The sequence below is a fragment of the Agelaius phoeniceus genome, chromosome 1 (assembly GCF_051311805.1).
Source record: "Agelaius phoeniceus isolate bAgePho1 chromosome 1, bAgePho1.hap1, whole genome shotgun sequence".
Classification (NCBI taxonomy): domain Eukaryota; kingdom Metazoa; phylum Chordata; class Aves; order Passeriformes; family Icteridae; genus Agelaius; species Agelaius phoeniceus.
In genome coordinates this window covers 119,524,552-119,551,076 of record NC_135265.1, presented here as the reverse complement: position 1 = coordinate 119,551,076, position 26,525 = coordinate 119,524,552, and the positions used below count along the sequence as shown (strand labels likewise).

General features: G+C 41.0%; 3 protein-coding genes, 2 long non-coding RNA genes and 1 other non-coding gene across 13 annotated transcripts in view; 3 read left to right on the top strand and 3 right to left on the bottom strand.

Annotated features, from left to right (window-relative positions):
• Positions 1-333: 333 nt before the first annotated feature.
• On the top strand, positions 334-3,878 carry TCF24 (transcription factor 24). Its single transcript, XM_054644786.2, has 2 exons — positions 334-778; positions 3,601-3,878. The coding sequence occupies exons 1-2, from the start codon at positions 350-352 to the stop codon at positions 3,712-3,714; spliced, it is 543 nt and encodes a 180-aa protein (XP_054500761.2). The 5' UTR covers positions 334-349; the 3' UTR covers positions 3,715-3,878.
• LOC143695241 (uncharacterized) lies at positions 2,578-7,039 on the bottom strand. 3 transcript variants are annotated; one of them, XR_013184331.1, is made up of 2 exons: positions 6,940-7,039; positions 2,578-3,719 (listed from the first exon to the last, which is right to left on the bottom strand). It is a non-coding gene; the product is annotated as an uncharacterized LOC143695241 (long non-coding RNA). The 3 variants fall into 3 exon arrangements; XR_013184332.1 differs by lacking the exon at positions 6,940-7,039 and adding an exon at positions 6,290-6,607; XR_013184330.1 differs by lacking the exon at positions 6,940-7,039 and adding an exon at positions 3,859-4,179.
• Positions 6,550-20,600, top strand: LOC129128257 (uncharacterized). Of its 2 annotated transcripts, none has more exons than XR_013184323.1 (5): positions 6,550-6,704; positions 8,198-8,308; positions 9,121-9,213; positions 9,627-18,857; positions 20,486-20,600. It is a non-coding gene; the product is annotated as an uncharacterized LOC129128257 (long non-coding RNA). The 2 variants fall into 2 exon arrangements; XR_008535261.2 differs by lacking the exon at positions 20,486-20,600 and having other exon boundaries at positions 9,627-14,320; positions 16,097-16,234.
• On the top strand, positions 9,478-9,556 carry LOC129131576 (small nucleolar RNA SNORD87). The gene has a single exon (XR_008535700.1). It is a non-coding gene; the product is annotated as a small nucleolar RNA SNORD87 (small nucleolar RNA).
• On the bottom strand, positions 11,037-20,504 carry MCMDC2 (minichromosome maintenance domain containing 2). The gene is made up of 14 exons (XM_054645414.2): positions 20,393-20,504; positions 20,176-20,306; positions 20,025-20,084; positions 19,512-19,707; positions 18,417-18,539; positions 18,145-18,252; positions 16,765-16,893; positions 16,017-16,248; positions 14,165-14,370; positions 13,687-13,853; positions 13,178-13,354; positions 12,300-12,442; positions 11,678-11,787; positions 11,037-11,203 (listed from the first exon to the last, which is right to left on the bottom strand). Exons 1-14 carry the CDS (start codon positions 20,490-20,492, stop codon positions 11,037-11,039), a joined length of 2,049 nt encoding a protein of 682 aa, XP_054501389.2. The 5' UTR covers positions 20,493-20,504.
• Positions 20,601-24,686: 4,086 nt separating the features above from the next.
• The window catches only part of SGK3 (serum/glucocorticoid regulated kinase family member 3), a 55,384-nt gene continuing 53,545 nt past the window's right edge, over positions 24,687-26,525 (bottom strand). For all 5 annotated transcript variants that reach the window (XM_054629284.2, XM_077186168.1, XM_077186182.1 and 2 more), the window contains 2 exons: positions 26,071-26,160; positions 24,687-25,614 (listed from right to left, as the gene is read on the bottom strand). In XM_054629284.2, coding sequence (XP_054485259.2) covers positions 25,444-25,614; positions 26,071-26,160 — 261 coding nt within the window. In that variant the 3' untranslated portion in view covers positions 24,687-25,443. The remainder of the gene's footprint in view (positions 25,615-26,070; positions 26,161-26,525) is intronic.

The window sequence follows — 26,525 nt, the reverse complement described above, 5'->3', positions numbered from 1 at the left end:
AAACCACTGTGGCAGTGCCTCTGGGTAGTGCCTGTTGGGTTTTCTCAGAAGTTATCTCTGGGCTATGAGTGACTCAAAAAAGTTGCTCTGTGTAACACTGCCAAAAAAGTCAAATACCGATCATTGCAAAGATTTTAACTTCTGTTCTGTACCCCTGGGTGATGCTGAATTTGTAAGCAGGGAGTGGAAAAGCAGTTCACAGAGCTGCATTCCAGCTTTTCCTAGCACAGGCAGTGCCTGCCTTTCTGACCATCCTTATTTTCAGAACGTGCTGGCTCCAGCTCACCGCGGCATCTTACTTTGGAGATGCTCTTCTACTTGCAGGACCCCCCCTCCCTCCCTGCCGGGGATGGACTGTGGACACTTAGCAGAGAGCAGCGAGGAGATCTCCAGCCCGGGGGCAGAGCCCGATTCCTCTGCCGGCAGCAGCACTTGCTGCCCGCCGCTGGCGGCCGGGGCTGCTCCCGCTCCCGGTGCCGCTCCCGGTGCCGCTCCCGGTGCCGCTCCCGGTGCCGCTCCCGGTGCCGCTCCGGGCCGCCCCGCCGCCGCCAACGCGGCCCGGGAGCGCAGCCGGGTGCAGACCCTGCGGCACGCCTTCCTCCAGCTGCAGAAAACCCTGCCCTCCGTGCCGCCCGACACCAAGCTCTCCAAGCTGGATGTGCTCCTCCTGGCCACCACCTACATCGCGCACCTCACCCGCAGCCTTCAGGATGAGGAGGAGTCACCGGGAGAGGCCTTGGGCACCCTGCGCGGGGATGGGTACCTGCACCCTGTCAAGGTAGGGAGCTGAGGGACAGCCACCACCTTGTGTCACTGAGTGAGTACACTGGCCTTAGACAGGTAATTGAAACTAAAGATTTAATGTCCCTGGACATTGCCTAGAGGCATTACATAGAAGTTCTGCCTGGACTAACCACTGGGCCTAGGTCTTAGGGGTCTGTTGGAAATACCTTGGAGCTTTGTTCCTCCAGCTTCAGGAACTTTGCACCAAAATATCAAATCTCATGTAGATCCAAACCTGGTTGTTGGAAATGAAGATCAGCACCACAGGAGTCCTTGCATCTTCTTGCTCCTTGTGTGGAAACCTTGGTGATCCTGAGGGACCCAATGGATCCTGCTGTGAGGGTTGTATGTGCTGAGGTGACACTGTCCCACAGCTGTGAGGGGTGTATGTGCTGAGGTGACACTGTCCCACAGCTGTGAGGGGTGTATACAGTGAGGTGACAGTGTCCCACAGCTGTGAGGGGTGTATGCAGTGAGGTGACACTGTCCCACAGCCGTGAGGGGTGTGTGTGGGGAGGTGACACTGTCCCACAGCTGTGAGGGGTGTATGCAGTGAGGTGACACTGTCCCAACACTGTCCCACAGCCGTGAGGGGTGTATGTGCTGAGGTGACACTGTCCCACAGCTGTGAGGGGTGTATGCAGGGAGGTGACACTGTCCCACAGCTGTGAGGGGTGTATGTGCTGAGGTGACACTGTCCCAACACTGTCCCACAGCTGTGAGGGGTGTATGTGCTGAGGTGACACTGTCCCAACACTGTCCCAGAGCCGTGAGGGGTGTGTGTGGTGAGTTGACACTGTCCCAACACTGTCCCACAGAGGTGACCCAGCATGGCTGGGCCTGCTTTGGTTCTGCTGCCCCGGCAGCCCAGTGCCCACAGCGGTGTTAATTACCAGCCACGTGTTAATTACTCCATGAAAGTGCTCTACCAAAGCTTTTCTCTGGTTGGTGTATGCTCTTCCCTTTGTCAAACAAAAATCACAGCGATGCAGAAGGGATGAGAAAGGGGAACTGCTCTTGGAGAGGAGCGGGCTGGAAACTGTTTCCAAATGCAGCACTCACTGACTGATGGGGCTCAGACACCACAGGGTGTTTTCTTTGGCTCTGCTCACAGGGAGTGAGCTAGAGCACTGGGATGTTTGCTTTTCTTTTTAAGAGTCTGAATTCAGAATGATTTAATTAAGATTAATTTGTGAAGTAATCTCTAATTTCTAAAAAGTGCCTAATTCACAGAGAGTTCCTTGTTCACAGTGTTGGTTGCTATATTTTACAGTATGATGTGAACATAGGCTTCTGAGGCCATTTAAATGATTAGCAGACTCATAAAGAAAGCAAAACCTCTATATCAATTAGAAGATGGCTATAATTTAAGTAAAAAAAATACTGTGATGTATTTCAAAATAAGTTCAAAATAGCTTCTGTTACTTCCCTCAGTCAGAGTGAAAGGACACAGGTCTCTCATGGTACTTTTTATTCAGCTGCCAACTACTGGCAAAAAATACTTTTGAATAGTTATTACAGCAGTTAAATGATCCAGATGCCCATTTCCCAGGCTACTGGAAGAGAGTAATACTGGATTCACTTAAGCAATTATTTTTTAATGAATATATTTGATGAATGTGTCACAGTCAAATCTTAATGTGTTTCAAAAACCCCAAAACACAGGATATGAGACAACCTTTAGAGATAAAATCTTTAACTAAGCTGATAGATTAAGCATAGTACATGCAAATAGCGAGGGAAGTTAAATATTCAAGTACAGTTGTGTGTACACTGATTGAAAAGTATGGTTAATGACTTTGAACTTGGATGGTTTATTAGTGACAAACTCTTAACATCACACTTGAAATGAAATGCTGAATGAGATCGCACAGTTTAAGTGAGGATATGCTGGTGCTTTAGGTCTTTGCACGGAAGAGCTGAGATTTATCTGCATTAAGTGCCCTTTACCCACAGGAAAGGTGCCAGTCTGTACCCAAAAGAGTCTCTAAAAAACTGCATTCTTTTGGAACAATGTGCTGGCTGCATTTCAGGTATTTTTGCATCCAGTGTGTGTAACAAGTTGTCTCTTCAAGCATCCACATCTGTAATAGTGACCTTGGCACAGCAAACGGAGCTGGATGCTCCCTCCCAAGTTCTGGGTGCCCAGCTGCAGCCACCTGCACCACAGGGCTGCTTGCAGTGAGAAACCTGCTGGGGTTAGAAACTCAAGCTGTCAGAATAAATATTTAACACCAAGACTAATGAATGATTCCAAAAACCAGTGAGTGTAAAGATGAGCTGTGTTATCTGAAATAGCTGGAGCTGACAAGAACAAGATGCTGAGAGTGCTGAAGACTGCCAAGGTGCAATTACATTAAATTCCCTTAGACTCACAGCCTTCAGCAGCAGCCCCTGTGGTGTTGTGGGGCCCAGCCAGCAGGGATGGCTGTGCACATGGGGCTGCAATCCCTGCAGGTGCAGGTGTATCCCTGTAGCATCCCTGGTGCCTTGAGAAGGAATTCTTTGTTTTATTCTACTAACAGAAGAACATCTGTGACTCAAACTGAGCATGGCTGACTGGCCTGGTCCCATTTGCTGGGGCACGGCAGGGTTGGGAGCTGTGCCTCACAATTAATTACCAAAGCAAATACCCAGGCTGAGCTCCAAAGAAGCTGCAAACATTTTTCCATCGAATGACAAAAATGGAACTGTGTGGTGATAGCAAGAGTTTCCTATTTTCTTGCACTGTGATTCCATCAAATCTCTGCTGAGAACTGCAGCTGGAGTGCAGAGATCCCGGGTGTCTCAGTGCTGTGCTTGTCTCCTCTCTTGCAGAAGTGGCCCATGCGTTCCAGGCTGTACATTGGAGCCACGGGACAGTTTCTGACTCACTCGGCACAAGGAGACAGCGCAAACCATGGGGAAACATCAACATCTTCACAGATCTAACCTCCCTTGAAAAAAAAATGGTTATTTATTACACCTTATATAAATATATATTTAAGTTTAAAAAACAGTATCTACAGACAAACTGTAATTTCTGAAATGCTGTTTGTAGGGGAGAAGGAATTGATTCTTAAATGTAATTAATACCTCATTAAGTAAACGTGACACTTCATTGGTTTCTGTCACTGCTGCGATCTGAATGAGGGGGAGCCGGTGGTGTCTGCAGCCAGCACCAATCCGAGCAGCAGCAGCAGCAAAGAGCTGCCGGCAGTCAAGGATCCTTGTCCTCTCTGGGACTAGCGCTGAGAGAAAAGAGAGGAGGAGTTATGTGCTAATGGCCAAGTACAGGGCAAAACAGGCTTGGGTGAAAAGAGAAGGGCAAGGCTAAAAATAGCAACTGTAATCCCACACAGACTTTCTCCACTGCTTAAAGCGGATGGCAGAAATCCCCTGACCACAGCTGTCAGGTCAGGGCTCCAGCCATCGGAGAGTCCTACTCTTTGTAGCTATTGCTGGGAATATGGATGCACGTTCATGGAGTAAAAATGTGCTGAGAGACCCGTTCCTCCTGCACAGAGTGCTGCAGTTTGGGCACTGCTTGTACCCACCCCAGGACTGTGCTGCATGTTACACAGGGCTCAGGCTGTGTTTGCTCCCCCGGCACAACCACGTGTCTGCTCACCACACCACGGCTCATTTCATTTAAGGGGTTCATGTGCTGGAGCAGGTGAACCCAAACTGTTGGCTTGTTCACTTAAACATCTGTATTTAGGCAAGAAAAGTTGAAACTAAATGCACAAATGTCATCCTTTCTATCTGTTCTGTAAAACACTGTACTTCTCATATGGTTTGTTATTGCTGAGGTAAATGTTCTATTAAATATTATTCAGTGAATATCATATACTTTGAGTTGCAAAATCTGTTATTGGTTTCTCATTGTACACGATAATATTCTAAATTTATAGATGTTGTCTCCTTTCTGAAAGCTTCATGGTTTAAATTTAAAAATTGTATTTAGAAAAATGAAATTATTAGCCAGAACAACTTTCATAAAAACAGTATGGTAAAATCTGGAGCTCTCAACTGCCCCTGCAGCATTCTGAGCTTTTTTTTAACAAGACAATATACCTGGAAGGGACAGTATTCAAGAACAGAAAAAAAAAAAAAAAAGATTCCTCAGTGTTTTTAAAAGGCTTATTCCTTTAAATGGCATTGAAAGATTCTGACTGCTTAACCAAGAAGCAAGGGGGTCAGTTGGACATCAGGAAGAATTTCTTCAAAGAAAGGGCTGCTAAGCATTGGAATGGACTGCCCGGGGAGGTGGTGGAGTTGCAGGTGGTGGAGTCACTGCTCCTGGAGCTGTTCAAGGAAAGTCAGGAAATGCCACTTAGTAGGTTGATCAAAATGACAAGGTGGTGATAAGTCAGAGGAGGTCAGTAGCCTTTTCCAACCTAGTTTAATTTGTAAGAATGAAAAATGCTTTTGCAATAGGAGTTAAAAACATGGAAAGTTATTAATGGATGGCACAGAGAATACATCTCAGACTCAAGCAAGCTGCAAGACCTGTATCAGTTTCTCATTGTACATGATAATATTGTGAATTTATAGATGTTGTCTTCTTTCTGAAGACTTTAAAATTACATTTAGGAAAAAGGGAAAACAAAAACACTACCAAGAACAACTTTTGTTAAAAAAGTATGGTAAAATTTAGAGTTCTCCACAACCCCTGCAGTATTTACAAATAAATATTTACAATGCTCTGCAGGCAGCCAGAGAATCAGAGCAGCAAGCACTGTAGCTACTTACTGTAGCTGTATCCCTAAGACTTTTCCAGCATTTTATGGAATTATTATAGGCCTGTAAGAACATGCAAAATTACAACAGCAGTTTTTCAGTTAAGAAGTGTGGTGTGTTCGCAGGGGTCCCAGGATGAGGGAAGAGATGAGAATCTTGACTCCGTCTTTCAGAAGGCTGATTTATTTTATGATATATATTATATTAAAAGAAAATGATATTATAACTGTACTAAAGAATAGAAGAATTTCATCAGAAGGCTAGCAAGGAAAGGAATAGAAAGGAATGATAATAAAATCTTGTGACTGACCAGAAAGTCCAAGACTGGCCATTAATTAAAAACAACCACATGAGACCAATCAAGGATGCACCTGTTGCATTCCACAGCAGCAGATAGTTATTGTTTACATTTGGTTTCTGAGGCCTCTCAGCTTCTCAGGAGAAAAGATCCTAGCAAAAGGAGTTTTCATAAAATATATCCATGACAAAGAAGAGTTACCCATATTTATGAATGAGGATCTTTTTTCCCTTGAGACAGATTGTTCTGCATCAGAAATATGCTTTTCCTTCCAGAAGACACCAGCTTAGGCAACACGCTCCCTTTGAGCAGGGCAAGAGCTTTTATCTTCTAGAAACTTACACAGCAGGATAGCAACAGATCCTCTGAACCTGCTTGCTTCAAACCTGATGTTTGGTTCCAGTGCTACATTTCCTAGGAACAACTCATACCCTCGTATACTGAAACACAAGAGTTTGGCATTTAACCCTAGGAATACGCACGTACTTAGGAACACAGTTGTAAAATGCTTATACGCTGCTATCAAAAGCTGGCATTCTTCATGGAGGAAGCTAAAAGACCTCGGCAAACTTCGGTCATTGTCACCACAGCCGTTCCCTCGGAGGGATGGCACAGGTGAATTTCCCGCGGCCACAGTAGAGGAGCTGCCCTCCGGGCTGTTCGCAGCCGGAACTCCAGCAGCGCCTGCGGACCCGGATCGTTTCCCTTCCCATCCCAATCCCGCCCGCTGCACTCTCCCCGCGTCCCTGTGCGCGCGCAGCCGGAAGGCGCCGCTCCCGCCCCGCCCCGGCGCGCCGCGCGTATTTAGCGGGGTCCCGGCGGGAATCGCCCTTTCTCTTTCCAACGGGTACGGAACTGGAGTGGCCGCGCCTGCCCGCCTCTGTTCGGCGTGCGTGCCTCGGTGGGTGCTTGGATGGATGTGGCGGGGCCTGGCTGTGTCTGCAGGGCTCCCTTTGGCGGAGGAGCCGCAGGCGGTGGTTGGGAAGGGGGAATGCCCGGGCGTGGGACGTGCCCGTGCTGATCCGTGGCTTGGGAGCCGTCCTGCCGTGCCTCGGGCGTGGGAGCGGCTGCCGAGTCTGATGAGTACAAATTGAAAGAGGGGAAGTTTGGGTTGGGTATTGGAGGAAATTCCTTACTGTGAGGGTGGTGAGGCCTCTGGAACAGGAAGATTGTGAGCGCCCCAAGGCATGGCGGCGTGTAAAGCCGGGCTGGATGGGGCCTTGAGCAGTCTGGTCTAGTGGGCGGTGTCCCTGCCCGTGGCAGGAAAGGGCTGGGACTGGATGATCGCTGAGGTCTGTTCCACGCCTTTAACATCCTGTGGTTCAGTGATCCCGCTGTGTGGATCCGCAGCGATCCGTGTGATTCCTCAGCCGCCCGACCCCCGCCGTGCTCCTTGGAGCAAGTCCTGCCCGGCAGTCCAGACATGTGCTCGTCTGTGATTTCGAGTGAAGTCGAGTGATTTCTGCCCTTCTCCGAGGAATTAGAAATGCTCCCGGGTGTTTAATGTGGGAAATCGGGATTTTTTGACATGGCAGGTCAAAGTAATGACTAATCTCAGGAACTGCAGGGATGGTTTCAGGTGCTTTTCTAAACAGCCGGAGCTGTCACTTGAACGAGGAGTGATCGTCACGCTGCCGTGGCTGTGCCTGTGTTCCCCTGGGCGCTGGGGTGGCGCAGTTCAGGCTGACACTCCAGCCACAGGATGCCCAGGAGAGCCGGTGCTGTGGGAGACCGCGATGGGCCTAATTACTGTGTGCCACGTGGTGGCTACTTGAAGCTGTCTCTTGGCTCATCAAGTCCTGAAAGGAATGACAGCTTGGACATTCAGAGATAGTTGGTTTTGCTGACAGATCGTTTTCATCAGCAAATGCCTGTCATAATTCAAAAGATAAATTACCTTTTTTTTTTTCCTTCGGGGAATTGGGCAAGGGCTGTGAGGTGACCCAGACTATGCCCTTGTTTGGGTTATAGGCACAGATCCAAACTGCTGGGGTCTGGCAGGGACAGGGCCCCAGGAGTCTCAGCAGCCTCTGGGATAATGTTCTCCTGCATTACAGACTGTGGTGTGAGTGCTGACCTCAGTTCAACTTGTGGCAAAACATCAGTGAGTTCCCCAGAGTGTCACACGTGAGGTGGGGTTAAAGGCTGTACCCTGCCAGGGTGCTCCTCTCCCCAGCCTGGCTGATCATTAGGAGCACTGTACTTGTCCTGCAATTAGTCATTGGAGCTTTTATGAAAATGGTCATGCCTCTGCTTAACCTTGATCTCAGCTGATGCTCTGTCCCAGGTAATAACAAGGAGAGCATGGGCTTAATGTTCCCAAAGAAGTGTTAATGTTTTCTGCTACTGGCTTAGCAGTGGAGCTCTCTGAATCAAATATCTTCATTGTTTTAGGCAAGAAGTGAAGCTCAAGATGAGTTTGTTGCTGGCTTTGGGAATCCTTAGTCTGGACTCTGCCATGCCTTGCAAGCAGAAAGATGCCACGTGAATTCTGGAACTACAGAAGTAAGTATTTCTTACTGTACTCAAAGATGTTGAGGGAAGCATCATGAAATCCAGGTCAAGAGTTCTGAAACTGGTTAATGGCTTGCAAAGTCCCTTACAGATGGGAAAAAGAGAAATTTGATTGTATGTAGGGTTAAGAGGTTAAAATCTTAACAAAAGGTATTATGGCAGCTATAAAATCTCCTAAGACTTGCTCCCCAGAACAAAGCAGGTGCAATCCAAGAATCCCAAAGGAGTCAAGAGGGAGAGGCTTGTATCAGAGAACCTAGTTTTTAACTCGGGAAACTTCTGATTGGAAGAATTCATGGATGTTAACTGACACGGAGAGAATTAAGTGAACAACAGTATGTTCAGATGACAATCCATGCTGGCACTACTTCAACTGTGTCATCTTGGAATATATTCCACAGGGAAAGGTGGCTGTGGTTGTGAGATTTACCTGTAGAAAGATAATCACCATCTGGGGCTTGAATGTAAGAGAGGAATCTGCATTTTTGTGCCCAAACAGAGCTGTTTTTCTCTTGGTTGTACTCAGTCTGTTCTGTGCTTAGCAGTTAAAATGAAGGCCCTGCTTCAGCTCGTGGAAGTACAGCTCTTGAGACAAACTTAACCAATTCCCTTGTATTTAGTACCTGGAAAAAGCAGCCTTATATAGGCAGGAAATTGCTGGCATGGTGATGATGACCCTTTGCCGTTTACCCAACTGAATGTTGTGATGAGCAGTGTTGTATATCTGATGTGCCAGCTAATCAGTAGGGTTTTCCACTTTGATTTGCTCCTGTCATTTCTGATTTTATATCTTTTTTCCCAAGGCTCTGTGACATCAGATGACCACCTCCACTGTCTTCCAGCCTTGTGCCAGCAGGAGAGTCCACCCACTTGTAGAAGTGTGGGTGTTTAAGGAGGTCAGTTGTTTTTTATTACTGTCACAGTGCTCAGGCTCCTGCAGGCTGTACTGCCACCCAGGGAAAGCCTGTACTGGGCATGTTGGCTACTACCATCCTTGTACTGCTACAAGCCTTCCAGTTTTCAAGAGCTCATGGGAGAAGCTGGGGACAAGCAAGGATAAAATGTTGTGCTCTTTCTGCAGAAAACCCCTTAATATTGCTTCTCAAAACCAGTGATTTATAAAGGAATTCTATTTCAGTCTACCCTTAAAGAGTAATTTTTCTGGCATAATGATGAGACTTTTGCCGTTTACCCATCTGAATGTTTTTTGATGTGTATCTTGAGATCTGAAATGCCAGTGACAGTAATACCTTTGTGTAAGATTAATTAAGGGTACAGGAAACTAACTCATTATTGTTATTGTTCTTAGTTTGAAAACAACAGCCTGGAATGTGGAGTTCTAATGTACTTGGAAATGCTTCCATTGTCCTTCCTGCTCATCAGAAATCCTGCTTGGTTCCATAGTACGGCGGGGAGTAGCTGTTCACTGAAAATGAATAATCTTGGAACGAAATTCAGGATAGAGTGTCACTCTGGAAAGAGAAGTGGCCTTCTGGGCAGTCTGAGAACTTAGTATCAATTTTTGAGTGTATCAAATAAATGGATCAAAAGTGAATAAGGCAAAGATTAAAATGTGGGAAAATTTGTGCCGTCTAAATAAGTGTTTACAGTGTTAGTAGTGGGTATGAATAAAATCTTGGATTTCTGTTTTCAGTAGCTTATTTTTTTTGTTGAGGCGATGGGAGCAGTAGCACTGATCCTGCTGGATGGCATCCTGGGTGGGAGTAACACAAGCCTTAACTATTCAGCTTGTCCAGATTTGACAGAAGTCTGGACAATTTTACTGCAGCTTTTTTATTTAAGGTGTATTTCTTAGCTGCAAGGCTTGCTGAGGATTATGCCTAGTGCTATATCCTATAGGAACGTCAAACACAGGAAGGCCCATACTGGGGAACCATAGGGTGCTCCAAACAACTCATCTCCTACCACATGTTCTTCATTTGTTTTTACAGTGAGGTAGAGCTGAACTCATTGAGTTACCTGCTTACCAGGTTGTCTAATTTTCTTTTACCTAACTGTAGCACTCTACTATCCCTTGCAGTCTATATAAAATAATGTAGAAACATTGGGTTTTGCAGATTGGGGTGGTTTGGTGGGTTTCTTTTGTGGTTTGTTTTGCGGGCTTTTTTGTTTTGTTTGGATTTTGGTTTCAGGAGCATCTGGCATCCTTGTTTAATCTCATATTGCTGTAATGTAAAAAAAGACACACAACATGAAGAAGTATGATAATACTTTTATACCTTTCAAAATCTATACACCATGAATAAGTAAAGACTGACTTAAACTATGAAGAGAAGATTTCTTATGTTCTTAAAACTCCTTAACCATTTGGGTGATACATTTGAAAGGAAGCAACAAGAGAAACTGCAGAATTCAGGTAGCTGAAATGAAACATCAAAATCTGAACTGGTGGTTTAATTTATAGTTGTCCTCTTATTAAAAATCCTGAATCCTAAATTACTCCTTGCTTAGCTGTGAATGGTAGCCAGGAGGAGAAGTTCTGGTTGGGGCTGTGCTCTGAAGCCATGGCTTTCCAGGATATCCTTCCTGCCTTCAAATAACTGACAAAACTTGTAATTCAAGTCCTGTCAGCTATGCTGTATTCCTTGCTAAAGCATCACTAAACTGTCCTCTAAATTTTTAGTAATTTTGGATTTCTAACTGTAACCTCTCAAAAAAGCCAAAGCCTCAGGCTTTACCTTTACTTAGAGTGGAGTTTTTACTCTTCATTAGTGTTAATGTGAATTCCTGGGCTATAGGCAGAAATAAACTTCAGGAGCTGATGGTGACACTGCATGAGGTAAATATCTCTCTGTTGCAGGGAGTTTTCATCACTGAGGTCAAATGGAAATACAGGATTTGGTGCCACACATAGTGGAGATATGCCTAGGCAAAGAAGAAATTGAGCTGTAAGACTTGATATTTGCCAGTACTTTGGGGGGAAAAAAGAGCTGTGATGCAAATTATGTAGCAATGCAATCCTAGATCATAGTTCTTACCTTGCTTCCAAATCTGTGTGTGAACAAATAATGACTGGTGCTTAATAAACAAAACAAGTCCAATGTTTTTTGTTTGCCCAGGGAGGGAAGTCTGTCCTTAGCTTAACCTGAGCCAGTGTTAGAAGAGCAATTCCTTAAATAAACCGGTATGAAGGACAGACTTGGTGCTGGCCCGTGGCCTCATTACATACAGCACTGAGACAAACTGACAGACTCCTCCAGTACCAGTCTTCAGCAGTGGAAGTTCTAGATTTTGATTTGAAATTACCTGCTATTGCAATCAATGGATGTAGAATTTGTTCAGACTGGCAGATGTGACAGTGATGTACCAAAGTCTAAGGAACTGTCGTGCATTATTTACCATGTTTTAGGGTCAGCGATGACTCAAGTAACAAGATGGCAATCACTGCATCTTCCTCAAGTACTCTCTGCCTTAAACTGAGCTTGGCATGAGCCTTAGCCAGTGAAATCCTAAGAGATCAATATAAGCATGTCAGAAATAAAAAATAACTGCAGGCATGAATGCAATGTGTACTGCCCTGTATCAAGCACTTGTGTGAATTAAAAGTTAACACTGGGGTGTTATTTTTCATACTTCAGCTCTGCAGTTACGTCTACCACTGACAAAATACATACTATGCATGAACTTCTTGTGCTAAAACGTGGAACTTGCCACGTTATCCATTAATACTTTTTTTGCTTCCATAATAAAGCTGTACATATTTAAATCCCTTTTTTTTTCTAGATAGCTTTAATAATGAAATGTTTCGTAAATAGCTGGGGTTTTTGGTTTTATTTTGCCTGGCAAAATTGTTTGAACTTGGGTTTCTTTTAGCAGTGTCAATATATAAAATAAATGGCATTCATAAATAGATTATTTATGCTTGAACTTTTCAAAACATTAATCTCATGTAGCTTTTTATTAAACAAGCTCCTGTGCAGATTAGCACAATTTCTCTTTGAAAATGGAAAGTAGGACATACAGAATTTTTAGAGCAGAGGCTGATAATGTTGATCCATGAATGGAATCTCTTCTCACCCTGCGACTTGCAAGATAATAGCCCTGAATGAGACTTTCTGCTTCTGAACTCAGTTCAACATGAAGATTCCTAGCAAACAAAATAAACTAGAGAGAGGGCATGAACTTTAAATATTTACCAGGAAAAGAAGGAATTACCCTTTTTTCACACCTTTTAATACACCAGTGGCATAGTCACACAGGCTGGACAATATATTCTACAAATAGCTTTACTAGTAAAGACAGTTGTCACCATTTGGCTATACTGAATAAGAAAAATATGAAGGATAATAATAAGGACACATCTTGGATAGTAAACAAAATTATGGAATGGTTTGCGTTCGAAGGGATCTTAAAGGTCATCCCATTCCAACTTTATTCCAATGGACTCCCATTGCCCGTTGGAACTCCCGTTCCAACTTTACTTTCCACTAGACAGGGTTGCTCAGAGCCCCATCCACCCTAGCCTTGAGCACTTCAAGGGGGAATCATCTGTTAGTTATGCTACAGCTATTGACAATTTAATTAGAATTCAATGTTAACTTCTACTGGTGGTTGTAAACTTTTTGGTCAAAAATAGATACTGGACATCTGTTCTCATGTGAATGTTAACGTAGTATATTTTCCAGAAACATGTTCAAACTGTATTATAACTGACCCTTTTCAAGATCTGAAGCTGTTTTTGTCAACGATCCTAATAGTGCTAGTGGAAATATGGTGGGGGAAAGGGCAGAAAGTGAGTATTAAAAGTAAGCAGACAGCAGAGAGAACTTTCTGATGCCAAACCCAGTATGATATTCACAAATATAATGCATTTCTAAATTACTGTGTATAATTTTTTACCTCCTCATAATCCTGTGTTCTGAACTGCTGTGAAACTTTGTACAGCATGGCTTCAGGATTAATGGCTTTTTTCAAGGTGTGATGTGCAACAGGAGAAGACAGGCGACAGGAAGGAAACTCATTGTAGATCAAGAGCCCAAAACCATCTACAAGGTTAACTGGAATCAAACTCACATCCTAAGGAAAAGATCCACAGAAAGAAAACATTACATATTTATTTTGGGCTTTTGACTTGTAGAAGCATCACAGTGTTTTATATCTGAAATATCCTGTATCCACTTATACTGCAAGATTATCTAATGAATTACCTGTACTGTATGTTGTTTGAATGACACCTACTTTTTTGGGAAAGCTATCTCATTTTAGAAGATACTTGATTTAAAGGTATTAAAGTTGTGACTTTCTGGGAACGACTAACAAGTTTTAATGCTTTCATTATTTTATTGGTGAAAATAAACACCAGTGACAGCTATAGCACAGTTCCTCTCAGAAAAAGGCATGTGCTTTACCATCTGTCCTATTAGAAAGTTCTCCTTTTGTATATGTTTCTTTGAGGAAGAGTCCACATCTACAAAGGACCAAAAGTTGGTCTGAACTGAAACAGTGACTTGTTGGTCAGCCTCTTCTCCATACTTCTTCCCAGGAATAAATACTGTTGTTGTTCTGCTCTCTAGCACTAGGATAAGACAAAATTCATCAGTTATGTAATGGATTTAGCTTAGCTATAAATTCTAGTCCCACACACATCTGAAATCAGTCATGATTATGATTTTGCTGAATTGTTATGAATAATGAATGTCTGTAATGTAGCAGATTTAAGTTTACAGGACCTTGGCTTTTTTGTCCTTGTGTCCTACACAGACCCATTAAAAACAGTGTACAGATTTTTGCAGCATTTGAGGGCCATAAGCTGGGGAACAAACCTAGCCTTAAATTTGCATTTTTATTTAGTTCCGTCCCCTCATTTGTTAGGAGGTAGGAGATTACCAGACTGTAGAAGTTCAAGTTTATCCTTTTTATATGAACTTAAGTCTCCTATGTAACAGATGCCACCCTTGGCCAGCACAGCACTGCAGGCTTGAATACTGGCACTTCCAGTTCCGTGTTTATCTTTGGACACAGAAGGGAAAAGGTCACTGGAAGGTGGGTGTCGTATGCCACGGGGCAGAAGACATAAGCTGTAATTCAGAAGCCTGGAGGATTAAATAATTCTGTCAGTCATAAATTGTTAAATTATTAACTTCTAAAAAAACTTGATAAGTATTAAGACTCACTTAGAAACAACAACAACAAAAAGTCCTTAACATGAAACCAGCATCAAAACTAAATGTTTAAATACAAAAGGTTCAAGCCTGCTTTCTAACAACTGTCATCAAGAGACTTTCTTATGGATTAAACATGAGGCAAATCATGGGTTGCAGAAATAAATCCTAGGAAATCAAAGACATCTCATAATTTAACCTCACATTGTTAACTCCTCTTATTCTACAGAAACTTCCAGTGATTTAAAATTTTAGAGGATTAGTAATTCTGGCCATCTGGGAAAAATGAAAAGGCTGGAACTTGTAAGCTCTCCCTTCCTGAGTTACACGCTCCCCTCCAATTCTTTTGGAGAAATAGGGTATAAAAATTCTTTTTCATCCCCTGTGCTATGTTCTTTGGCACAGAGAGGTTGCAAATTGTCTGTCTGGTTCCACAATCAAAGCTTCTTAATGATTTTAAGATGTCAGAGCATGGTTTGCCCCACTATAATGACCTGGAAGAAAATTACTAAGTAAAATAAGTAAGAAGTAGTAACTAGGGTATTGCAGCAATGGAAATATGTAGGGAATGCCTACTTTGACAGGCTGCTGATAGTGAACACTGTGCTAATGCAAAATAGTACAAATTACAATATCAATCATGATTTACAGTGTGCAACTGTTTTAATATTAATCAGATGTCTTGATTCTTAAAATACAGAACTGCTGTTTGTCCTAAAAAATTTAACCTGTGAAAAAAGAAATCTTGCAGTTCACGTTTTTAAAAATTTGAACTAATTCCTACAACTAAATTTTTAAAAGGTCAAAGTTTTGGCATTTTGTTCACAACAAAAAATATTAGTGAATTGGTTGAATAACTTCCAAATGAAAATAAAATTCATGCCCCTTTCAGAGATCTTGAGTTATGACAGGAGAAAGTGATTTTGCTTAAATTAATGTAAATCTGAGCATATTGTACTTTTCTGCAGTGTATGTAAAATTGTATTAACAGTTTATTGTTGCATGAATAGGTAAATAGATAAAATGCATAGTGAAAAATACTTAAAGGCAACAACAAACAGATTTATGATTATGTGTAAAGATGCATGTGAGTTCTGATACCCTACTTGAATGGTTTTTATGAAAAAGAGATAAAAATGTAAGTATCTATTTATACACTGGTTATTTATTCAAAGGCCAGTAGCTGGGAATCAGTGATGAGAGAGCTTACATTGACACAAGGTTTGAAAAGTTGAGCCCTTTGTTTTTGTTACCAGCTTCTGGGACAGCCTTCAGTTTTGATTTTAGAGGAATGAGCTTTTATCTGAACTCTGCAAAACAGTGCTAGTTAGTGTTAAATTTTTATCATAATCTTATGAGAGTTTTAAAAAGTTTTATAATTAATGAAGTTCTGATCTAGAGTTACCATGTGAGAGAAAAATGTCCAAGGGATAAAAATTGAGTATTTAACTAAGTTGGAGCCTTGTATATTCTTTTAAAATGAAGTCTGTAGCTTTTCATGTCAGACCAATCCTATTATCTTTAAAAAGACTAGATTTTAAGTTCTAATTTCTGTGGAAAAAATGGAATCTCTTTACCTGTCAATTACTAGTGGGTCACTTGTCATAATCAAGAGATCCAGATAATCTGAATTTTCTTTTTCACATGTCTGTACTAGACTCAGCAATATTGCAAGTTTAAGAGTATTGTAAGTGCCTGGTGGAACAACTTGAGAAGCAAAGATGTTGGCCAGGACAGCAGTAAACCTCCAGCATGAACTTGAAGTCAGTGAGAGCAGATACTTAAAATTGTCACTGACAAAAGAAGGACCTAATGGAAACAAAGTACAGGTGAACAAACACATTAAGGAGACCTATGCAGGTAAGTTAGTACAAATCACCATTGGAGTCTTGATACAAAAACTTACCAAGAACAAATATATCTTTATATTAAGCACAAACTCAGAATGTAAGCATCTGACACTTAATTTTACTTCTAAAAAGGTGGCAGACATGATCAGTTAGAATTGATGCAATAAGAAAAGAAAAACAAACTCAAATATCGAGTTCATTTTATATGATTACAAAGTACTTTCTAATGGATAGAAGATGGAAAGAGAAGTTGAAGAACTACTACATAATTAGGGAGTTTCTCAATGCATGGATATCAGGCAAAAGCAGATATTCTCAAATAACAGCAAGTACAGATTTCAGGCTGTACGAGGAAAGTCCCTGAGTAGTTTTGAACACTAGACCTCTAGATAATAAAAAACTGTATCAATTATCAAGATTTTTTTTCTAAGAGGTTTTCCAGGGTTTAAGTAAATTTTTAATGGAACTTTCTTACCATTTGGTTTATAGAGCTGTACACTATTGACTTCTATACATGCAGTCATTTGTAAGCCATTTTGTACACAAGCTGGAATTCCTATAATCCTGTAGTGGTTTCCTATTGTCATTTTATTGGCCAGTTCATCTGCAAATAATAAAAAACTAAGTGCAGGGGGGCAAAGCTATGGATATGTTAGCACATAGAAACAGTTTTAAAGACATGGTCAGAAAACTTCTACACATTCTGAATGTTTGATTTTATGATTTAACATTAGCACAAAACAGCTGGAGGCCAGATTGATAATGGACTAGAATAAAATGAAACATACAATTTTAATTATTTAGTGCAAAAGATAAGGAAGGCACACCAGGTTAGGGAAAATAGATTTCATGATAAAGAAAATGGACAATGCACTAGTCGTGCATTGAAAATAAAATGAATAGTTTTTTGCAAGTATATTTCCTACTCTGAAGTTTGTGGCATTACCACTATCAGTCACTGTCCTATAAAATGTCAGAAAAAAACCCCAACACAATAAAAAGGAGATACAAACTACACAGATTTCAAAAAGACCCACAAATAGCTTTGTGAACCTTTATATTCTTGTACATCTTAGAAAACCAAATCCCATTGATTTTTTGAAAATGAGAATTAGATCCAACCAGATCTCAATCTCAGCCTGAGAAACACTGTAACCACACAGAGCACTATAGCTAGCAGAAATTTACTCCATGCAACTCTCAGTATCTTAACCATAGATTGTTCTATAAATTTTTATTATAACTTTAGTACTACTAGTTCTTTCTATGTAGTTTTCAATAAATGAACCATATAATTCCCTAGACTATTGGAATGGATGAGGATTTTTTGTTGCTTGTTTCTGTGTTTGTTTGGGGTATTTTTAAGAATTAATGGAAGTACGTTGCTGAGTTGTGATTTTAGTTGGATATTAACATTAGAAATCACTTAATGTTCGTGGTGGATGGTAGTGGTAGTAGAAACCAAAAATCCTGCTGGAATGTGGAAAACAGCTAGATTGAGTAAGGATGTTAAATATACATGAAGTTAGTACAGAACAGCATGACCAAAGGAAGTAGAAAGGAGGAAAAAACAAGCAACTTATAATAACACTGCTGAGCTGGCCAGGGGATTTTAATTAAACGGAGGTGTAAAAGTGACACAAGAATTTTGCTATGTACACTCTGCAATCACCTGTGCACACTGCTTTGTCACCTAGCTACTTTTTATAAAATTAGAGGGGGGAGTACAGAAAGAACTGCAATATAAATAATGACTTTCACCATTTTAGCAAAAAAACCCCAAAGCTACAATTGCAAGGGATTCTTATAGATCAATTCTAAAACATTTTTGACAGAACTCCAAAGTTCAGCTTACCTCTCAAGAACAATGTAAATGCCTGAATCCTAAAATGTGATTTATCAATGGAATATCCTTTCAAAGCATTCAGAATTTTAGCATCAATCATTTCAACTATTTGTTTATCTTTCAAAACAAAGGCAAAGAAAAAGGTTAATTCTCTTGAAAACATCTTTTTAAAAGACTGGTGTATTTTAAGTGGGCTTTTTCCACTTAAATATTTTATTTGCTCATTGTATAACAGAAGTAGGAAACTACCAGATCTAAAAGTAAGGTTACATAGATCCTACCACCAAGTACTCTAAATTTCATGTCTTCCTGCAGTGGTGAAGAACACAAGCTACACACAAAATCAGTCCTCACTGTAGCAGACTCTGTAGCTCCAGGACAATGCACTCTGATGCACCTAAACCCTAAAAAAAAAAGATAATAATTTACCAACCATTTAAAAGGAAGACATAGTTTTAGTTTTAAATTTCCCATGGAGAACAGAAGCAATTAAAATACTGGACAGTGAAATTCTAAATTTATTATGTGTTTCTTCAGATGAGCCTCCCTTACATATGGCACTAAAATAATCCATGTGATTCATTGTGTTTGGCCACGAGATGGCAGTTTCCCACTGCACATTCCCAAGATGAACGGCTTGGCCGGGCTTTCTTGAGGAGTGAGCCACTGCGGCTTCTGCCTGCCGTGGGAATGGCATGGGATATGGACAGTCACTGTTAGAGGTACGTGTCCTCATAAAGATGTCTGTGTGACTTAATCTGCAGCCTCCAAACTCTGGGATTTTGCATCTCTTTTATAACTGTACGGACTCTCTTACAGAAGAAGCAAAAAACAGCCTTAAAGTACTTAGGGCCTCTCTCTGCAATGGGGCAAGCAGTTCAGTAACACTTCCACAGAAGTCAACTACTCATCAAAGCACCACTTGTTCTAGGCTAGAAGCTTTTGCCAGCCACCTAAAACATATTGTCCTGTGGTGTTTTTTTATAGACAGTTTCCAAGAAAAATGTATGTTAATAGTTTAGCTTATTTACTTTTGAGATATTTTATTGTTATTTAAGATATTTAAGTATTAAGTTATTTAAGATATTAAATATGTTCAAGTTAAATGGGTGACTTATGTTTTCTTCTATAAACTATCTTCAGCATTAGGAAAAAGGATTGCTGGCATAGCTGTTCTTCCAAAACATTTAATAATGCGGAGCAAGTCCACTCCTTTCAATTAACAAAAGTCCTGCTGTGTTCATTGCAAAAATGTATGCATATGCAACAAAACTATATAGGAAAATACCTTTGTTAGGCTAGATTTAATGTCTTATTACCAAATTTATTTAAAAGCTTTTGAAATAGTACAGAATAATTTTTATATTTTTTACTACCTTCAGAGAATGGACAGGTTTCCTCAGTACAAAGAAATCTTGCTCCTTGTGTGTATTTTGTTACAGTTCCCATTGCAATCACTATCCCTTCAGACATATAAAATCTTTGAGATGTGTAATTAAAGGGATATGCAGAAAGACTCCGAACATAACTCGGTAAAGGTGGCAAATGGGTTGGTTTCAGCAATATACTGATCTAGCAAGAGACACAAGAGCATTGACATAAAAACATATTTTTATTTAAAACTGCTTTACTTTTTATGGACAAACACACAATGTGATACATAACTGTTAAAAATTTCAGAAACACATGAAGGGTAACTAGGCTTCATATTAATTCATCTCACAATTGCAATGTGGTAGGGTGAGACTTCCAGCTATTTTTAATTATTAATAATTTAAATAATACTGCAACCAAAGGGTAAATGAAAACTTAACACAATAATATTTGCTAATATTTCACTATACTTAGAAGATTCAAGATCTAAATGGAGAAAACCAATGGAGACTCACCTGGGCTTCTGTCTGCAATTGTTCAATTAATGATAGTGTCTTAATGGCTACAAAGCATACCTGTGATGGAAAAATAACTTCATTTAAGAAAGGAAAATCTTGTTAAAATTTAGAGGATGCACTTTTGCCTATTCATCTGTTATACACTTACTGACTGAAAAATCTGTGCAGCTTGTAGGGGATTATGAAGAATATAGTTTCCAAGAGTTGCATCCAATTCAGCAATGTCAGAAGGATTAATTGAAATAATGAAACGATAAACAGCATAACTTTGTTTTGAGTCTGTAAGAGCAAAAACTTTTTAAAAATAATGTATTTGTTAGCATAACATTATGTATCAATTCAACAGACTATGTATTGAGTAATACCATTATATTTTTTGCAATCATGTACAAATTTCTGAAGGCCACCACTTCTGTCAAGGTAGACAAGGACAACTTCCCTCATTTTCTGTATTTCAGGATCCATCTTCCAAGATGTTTGCACACTTTATCCAGCTGTGGGAATAAACCATGAAGAAATGATGGTAGCACTGGCCATGCTGTAACAGTAATAATAAAGGTACATACTAACAAAGCCACACAAAATTAAAATAGTCCCTTTTTGAAGCTAGGCAATTCTTGAAGGATTTTTAAAATTCAGTTCAAAGCTCTTTCCAATGACTGACACATACTCTATTTCTAGAGTAAATTTCTGAAGAACGCTCTAGTATTTTCATTTCCTTGGTGAATTATTTCACTCTCCTAATTCCGTTACCCATGAAATTAAAGTCTCTGTTTAATTTAACCTCCCCTGTAGATTTTATAATCAGTCTATCAAAAGTAAGACTTAAAATTGTATCTCCCTTATTTGAGAAGTCTGTCATAGCTGTTAAAAGTGTGAAACTGGGCAACATCCCTTTTCTTAAAATCTGACTTTCCTACCCTGCTGTGATAGCCTGTAGCACCTACTTAAGGTGCTGATCTTGCCCTTACTTCCATGCATGTACACAGATGTTCAATTCTGATTCCCACTGGCAAAGCTTTTACAACTACAGTTTTGGTTTGGAAGCTGACCTTGCTCTTCAGTGAGGTTTTCATTGTGTATTACCCACATCTCTTTCTATTTTTTTTTTTTTAAGAGTAGAGTCTTGTACCATGAAGCACTACTTTGCAGAATTTAGAAGGAAAATTACTAAGGCCAAAATATGCTATTTTGTATATATGCATCTGTTTCAATGTCTTTCATATTTTCTTCTGCAAAATGTCCTTAGTTCTCTCTGTAGATGACCAATATGAAACAACACTCAAATCTTCAAAAATAAGACTTAGCTACCTGGTTAAGGATAGGACATGGAATTACTGAGCTGATGAGGGATCAAAGCTCACAGCATATGAGAGATTCCTTGTAGGAGTTCACAGAAATTACTTTGGGAGAACAAACAGATGAACATCCAAAAGGAGTAACTGGATTCCAGCACAAATGCAGTGTGGCAGCAGCATAAACCCTGTGGCCTGAGACCTGTACACTGTGGGCTGAAACGTGTTTAATGCCTGAAGTAACAAAGGCACAAGTTAAAAGACAATTTATAATAGGGATTTCACACCCCCCCCCCCAAAGAGTAATCTTTGGGATTACTCCTGCACGATTATTACTCCATCCCTTGAATATTCAGCAAGAAGGGCTTAAAGAAATGTACACACATAGATCCACTGTATCTCCCTGGATCCTGTGTTACCCAGACTGGACACGCAGGACACCACATATGATAGGAAGGACTGAGCTATGGCGCCGCTCATTGTGCGCTGAGCAGCCAGCACCTAAGCTTCGGAAAATAAAGCCTGACCAGGGTGATGGCGTTCACCAGTGTCCCCACAGCCAGCTAACCCCACTCCAGGTGTGACTCGACACATCAGCAACTCCTGCCTCGCTTCACTCCATGCCACCGGCACCTCTGCCTCACAGACCTCCCCACCAGCTGTTCATCAGGCTTCCTGAGCCCCGTCCTCCCCTGGCGCTGCCGGGTCGGCAGCAGCGGGCACCGCGGGGCCCGGGCTGCCCTCAGCCCCGCGGGGCCGCGACGCCGCTCCCTGTGCCCGCCGCAGAGGCAAGGCTGCCCTGCACGGAGCGGCAGCGGGGGGCCCGGCAGCGAGAGCTCGGCAGCGAGGGCACAGCAGCGGCGGGACGGCGCTCCCGGCGCCTCCCCCTCAGCCGGCGGCGCGGGGAGGGCCACGACCCGCAGGGCTCGGCCGGGCAGGGGCAGCGCCCGTGTTCAGTGCGAGCCCTCAGGGAAGGCAATTCCCAGCCCATGCCACACCCACAGCTGCCCCAGCCCCGCGGCCACCGCCGGGACTGGCGCCTCGGCCCCACACAGCTCCTGCCTTCACCCTCGGGCAGGGCACTAGGCACGGGCCATGGCTCTGTCAGCGTGCAAAGCACTGCGGCAACCTCCTTACAGAACCATTTTATCTCATTGCATATTTAATTGTTGCCTTTAGCAATGGCAGGCACTCCCAAACTTAGCTCTCCGGGAGAGCACCTCTGAACTCTATTTGTGTCGTATTTGAGTTCACATTTTTACAACCATCGTGCTTTTCAGTCAGTCCATCTTTCCTACGGTCTCTCGTTCCCCCCTCAGGCCAAAAGATCGGAGACCACAGCAGCAGCACAGAGAAAGGCCTGCTTCTCATGGAGTGCTTTGGCTCCATCTCTACAAGGGGAGCAACAATCAACCCCCTTCTGCTCCAGACAGGCAGAACAAAAGCCCAAAAGCCCAAATTTTGCCTCCCTCTATTACCAAACCAGGAAAGGAGTAGCACAGGTGGCTCCTGTGCAGGTCCACTCTCCTCTCTAGGCTTTACCACCTGTTTTGGGTATCACTTGTCAGAGCTCAGCCCCCGGTGAGGCAGCTACAACACTCCAAACACACGAATTACTTGGAAACCATCCTCATGGGATGCACAGAGATGTGGAACAAGAGCACTGGGGTACAGAAATACCGTGAGGCTTTATTGCCTGATGTTAAACAGTCTGTTAACCTTTAGTTCAAAGAACTTAAGTACTTCATTCACACTTTGCCAAAAAGGCAGACTCCGTCGAAGGAAAAAGCTTAATAAGCAATTTTTAAGCTGCTCTTCCAAAAATAACTTCAACTGCCACACTATTTTTTAAGAACTGCTGAATTCTGACCAAAAAAAAAAAAACCAACAAAACCCAAAAAACAGCAATAACAAAACCCTTCATCCAGTCAGGCAGCTAGCTATGAACATCTTAGAATTCAAGGCAAAAATTAAAAAGGGTGCTAGTTCCCACAACAATTTCTGAAGTATTTACTCTCCTTCCCATCCCTCTACAGCCCTGTACCTCCTTGCCACAAAGAGAAGGTAGTTACAGTAGCCATATAATTACACAATAATTTCAGGAGCATACAGACTAAAAATTCAGTACAAGAATGGATACTTCCTTTCATACTACCAATTTGTTTCCCAGTCCATTAGCAAGCCATGTTAAAAAAAAAAAACAAAACCAAAACACAAAAACCAAACAAAAAAATCACCTAACCAACCAAACAAACCAATACACAAAAACTCAAAAAACCCAAAAAGCAAAACAACTGACAACCGCCTCCCCCCACCCCCAACCAAAAACCCCAGGGCTTGTACTTCCAAATTATATTAATGCCAGAGAAACTAATCACATAGTTGTCCGTTGTCCTGAACAGCTTTTTTCAACCCTTGCAGAAGAGAACTATGGAAAATAAGTGCCAAACCACCATTCTGCTCCCACAAACGATACAGTTCCTTCCTTCCACCCCTGCCAATGTCAATTCTTACTTTTTACCCAATCACTCCTTCCAAAACCTCATGTAGCAACTGCTAAGCATCACTTAACCACTATGCAGGAGACTGTGCTCTAGGAGATAAGCAATGAATCCTGTTTTACTTTCCACTTTTCTAATGTATTGACAAAAGATTTATTTCAAAAGACTTATGATTTGATACACTCTCTCCCCCTAGGTTCACAATTCTTATCAGATCTGGACACAGTATATTTATTTTAGCTGCTTATTTTGCCAAAACCAAGGTGACTTAGATACTGAAATTTATGTAATATTCATTCAATTTATGTATCATTATGATGCATCAGTATCTAACCAGACTTCTCTCAAATCAAGGCATTTAACTGAATCTGTTTGTGAACAAAAAACGCTGAACATTTTTGGAGTAACAGACAAAAATAAGTTGTTATTTACAAGTAATATATATAATAAAACTACTACCATTATATGCCTTTTATACACTGTAACTGCAGTCAATTTTTGCATTAAAAAAAATTTCCTTAAACAGAAATTGTTCAGAATTATGTTTGTCCATACACGTGTATGTTATGAGAAATACAATAGCTTTTCACATTTTTTAAATTATCAGTGTAATTTACATTTTTCCCCCAATATCAAGTGAAGATTTTAAAATGGTGCAAACTGAAACACAAAGACAAGTAGCTATGAGCGCTGAAATACAATTAATTTGGAACATAAGAGTGTTTTAAACTACCAATCTGTGAGAAAAATCCCTAATATTTGGCATGATCATCTCACCACCCACCCCCAAAATGTCAAAGCTAATTGACTTACTTTTAAAGTAATCATGATTATTGCATATTAGATCTTTGGAGAAGCAGAGCTTTAACCAAAAATATTTTTAATGTAGTTGAAATATAGACATACTTAGCTTAGGAAGAAAGAAAAGTAGAACAAGTAATAAGTAATGTTATCAAATCAATCCAGTTAATTTTTTCTGTCCTTGCTTTGAGTAATCCCCCATACCTCAGATAATCCAGTTGAGTCAGTGGATACTTCAGCAAGTACAAGAGTAACAATCCAGTTTTATGTGACCAAGTTTTCATTCTGCAGAAGTTCTTTAAGAATCTTGGTCCTTAACATGTATCATTTAAGTGCTGACAGGTAAATTAACACATATTCCAAACTGGTAACAGGGAAAACATTTACCTTTTTTTAAACCAGGATATACAAAAGACAATTTGCATAGTTACAATTCAAGCACAAAGTCACTGTAAATAAGTACAAAAGCATTTATAAATTTACTAAATTTGCTGCTGTTTGTGCCAGTCAAATTAGATAGGTATGAATGTAAACTCAAAGGGATTGAGGAGAACAGTCAGTGTTTTTGCTTAAAAAATACATAGAGAATGCTTTTTAAAGGTTTTAAAAAATATTTTCTGCAGCAGGAACAAACAGTTCAAACCCCAAAAAAAGCCATCCAAAATGCCCAAATTCTTCCTATACAGCAGAGAAAGTTTGTTCATAGGTTTCAAACCTACATACAAGACGAGGCACTATTTACGCTATTTTGGAATGTGTCCATACCCTAACATTTCAGTCCAACCCAAGACTTCCAAACCACTCTTCACTTCTAAGTCCCTAGGAAAACCCATCTTCAGAAGGTGGTGCGTAAGAAAATCCAACAAATGCATCATCTGCCTCCAGGACACTGGCATTAACAATGTTGTAGTCAGAAGAAACACAAACTGAGTATGGGACCATTTCTTCTGTGAACACTGCATCAAAATTCCCAATATCATCTGGTCCAACCTAGAGAATAGAAGGATCTGTCAGTCATCAAATTAATACAGTGTTTTAAACTTGTGCTTGTCCTTGAGATTCCAAATTTAACTCTCAAAGCTATCTATTTTGTTGTTATATTCTATTTAAGTAAATAAATTTAAGGAAGCACATCACTCTGTCTCTGAAAATAGGTATTAAAATACTGGGTTTTTTTCATTGAGATTGGAGTTTTGACCAAACCCTATATTCTCAATGATCCAATAAACCTAAAAAATATGAAAAAAGTCTCTCTTAGGGAGATTAGCTCAGTTGGTTAGAGCATGGTGCTAGGAGCACCAAGTTTATGGGTTCAGTCCCCATATGGGGCATTCACTTAAAAGCTGGACTTGATGATCCTTGTGGGTCCCTTTCAACTCAGAATATTCTGTGATGTGTGATCTGAGATGCAAACGTTACCACCATCACCACTCCCCAGGCACCTACCACATTAGGATTAAATGGTGGCGGAATCTTCTTCTGAAGAAGATCAGTCCAGCTGAGAGATCCAAAGAATGGGTGCTTTTGAATTTCAAGCTGTAGCAAACAATAAAGATTTTAGATATTTCATAACTCCATCCTGTGCATCGTAGTAAACATTACTTCATACTACATGTACATAGGGAAGTTCTTATGTGCACATCCTTATCAGTTTGTTTATTCACAATTTACTTTGCAACAAAAGTTGTAGTTGGTAAAAACAGCAATTAAAATTTGTGAGACGGCCTCTATAAATGGTTTTCCTTCTAAAATCATGCTTTCTGCTTTTAAGCCATAAAATCAACAACCCTGAAGTCTACTCCAGAACAAGAATGTCTTCTGTTGATATCTCTTCCTGCCTTAAAGTTTTGTTAGTTTTCGTAAAGCATATCAGTGTCTGAGAAGCAGCTGCTTCAACAGCT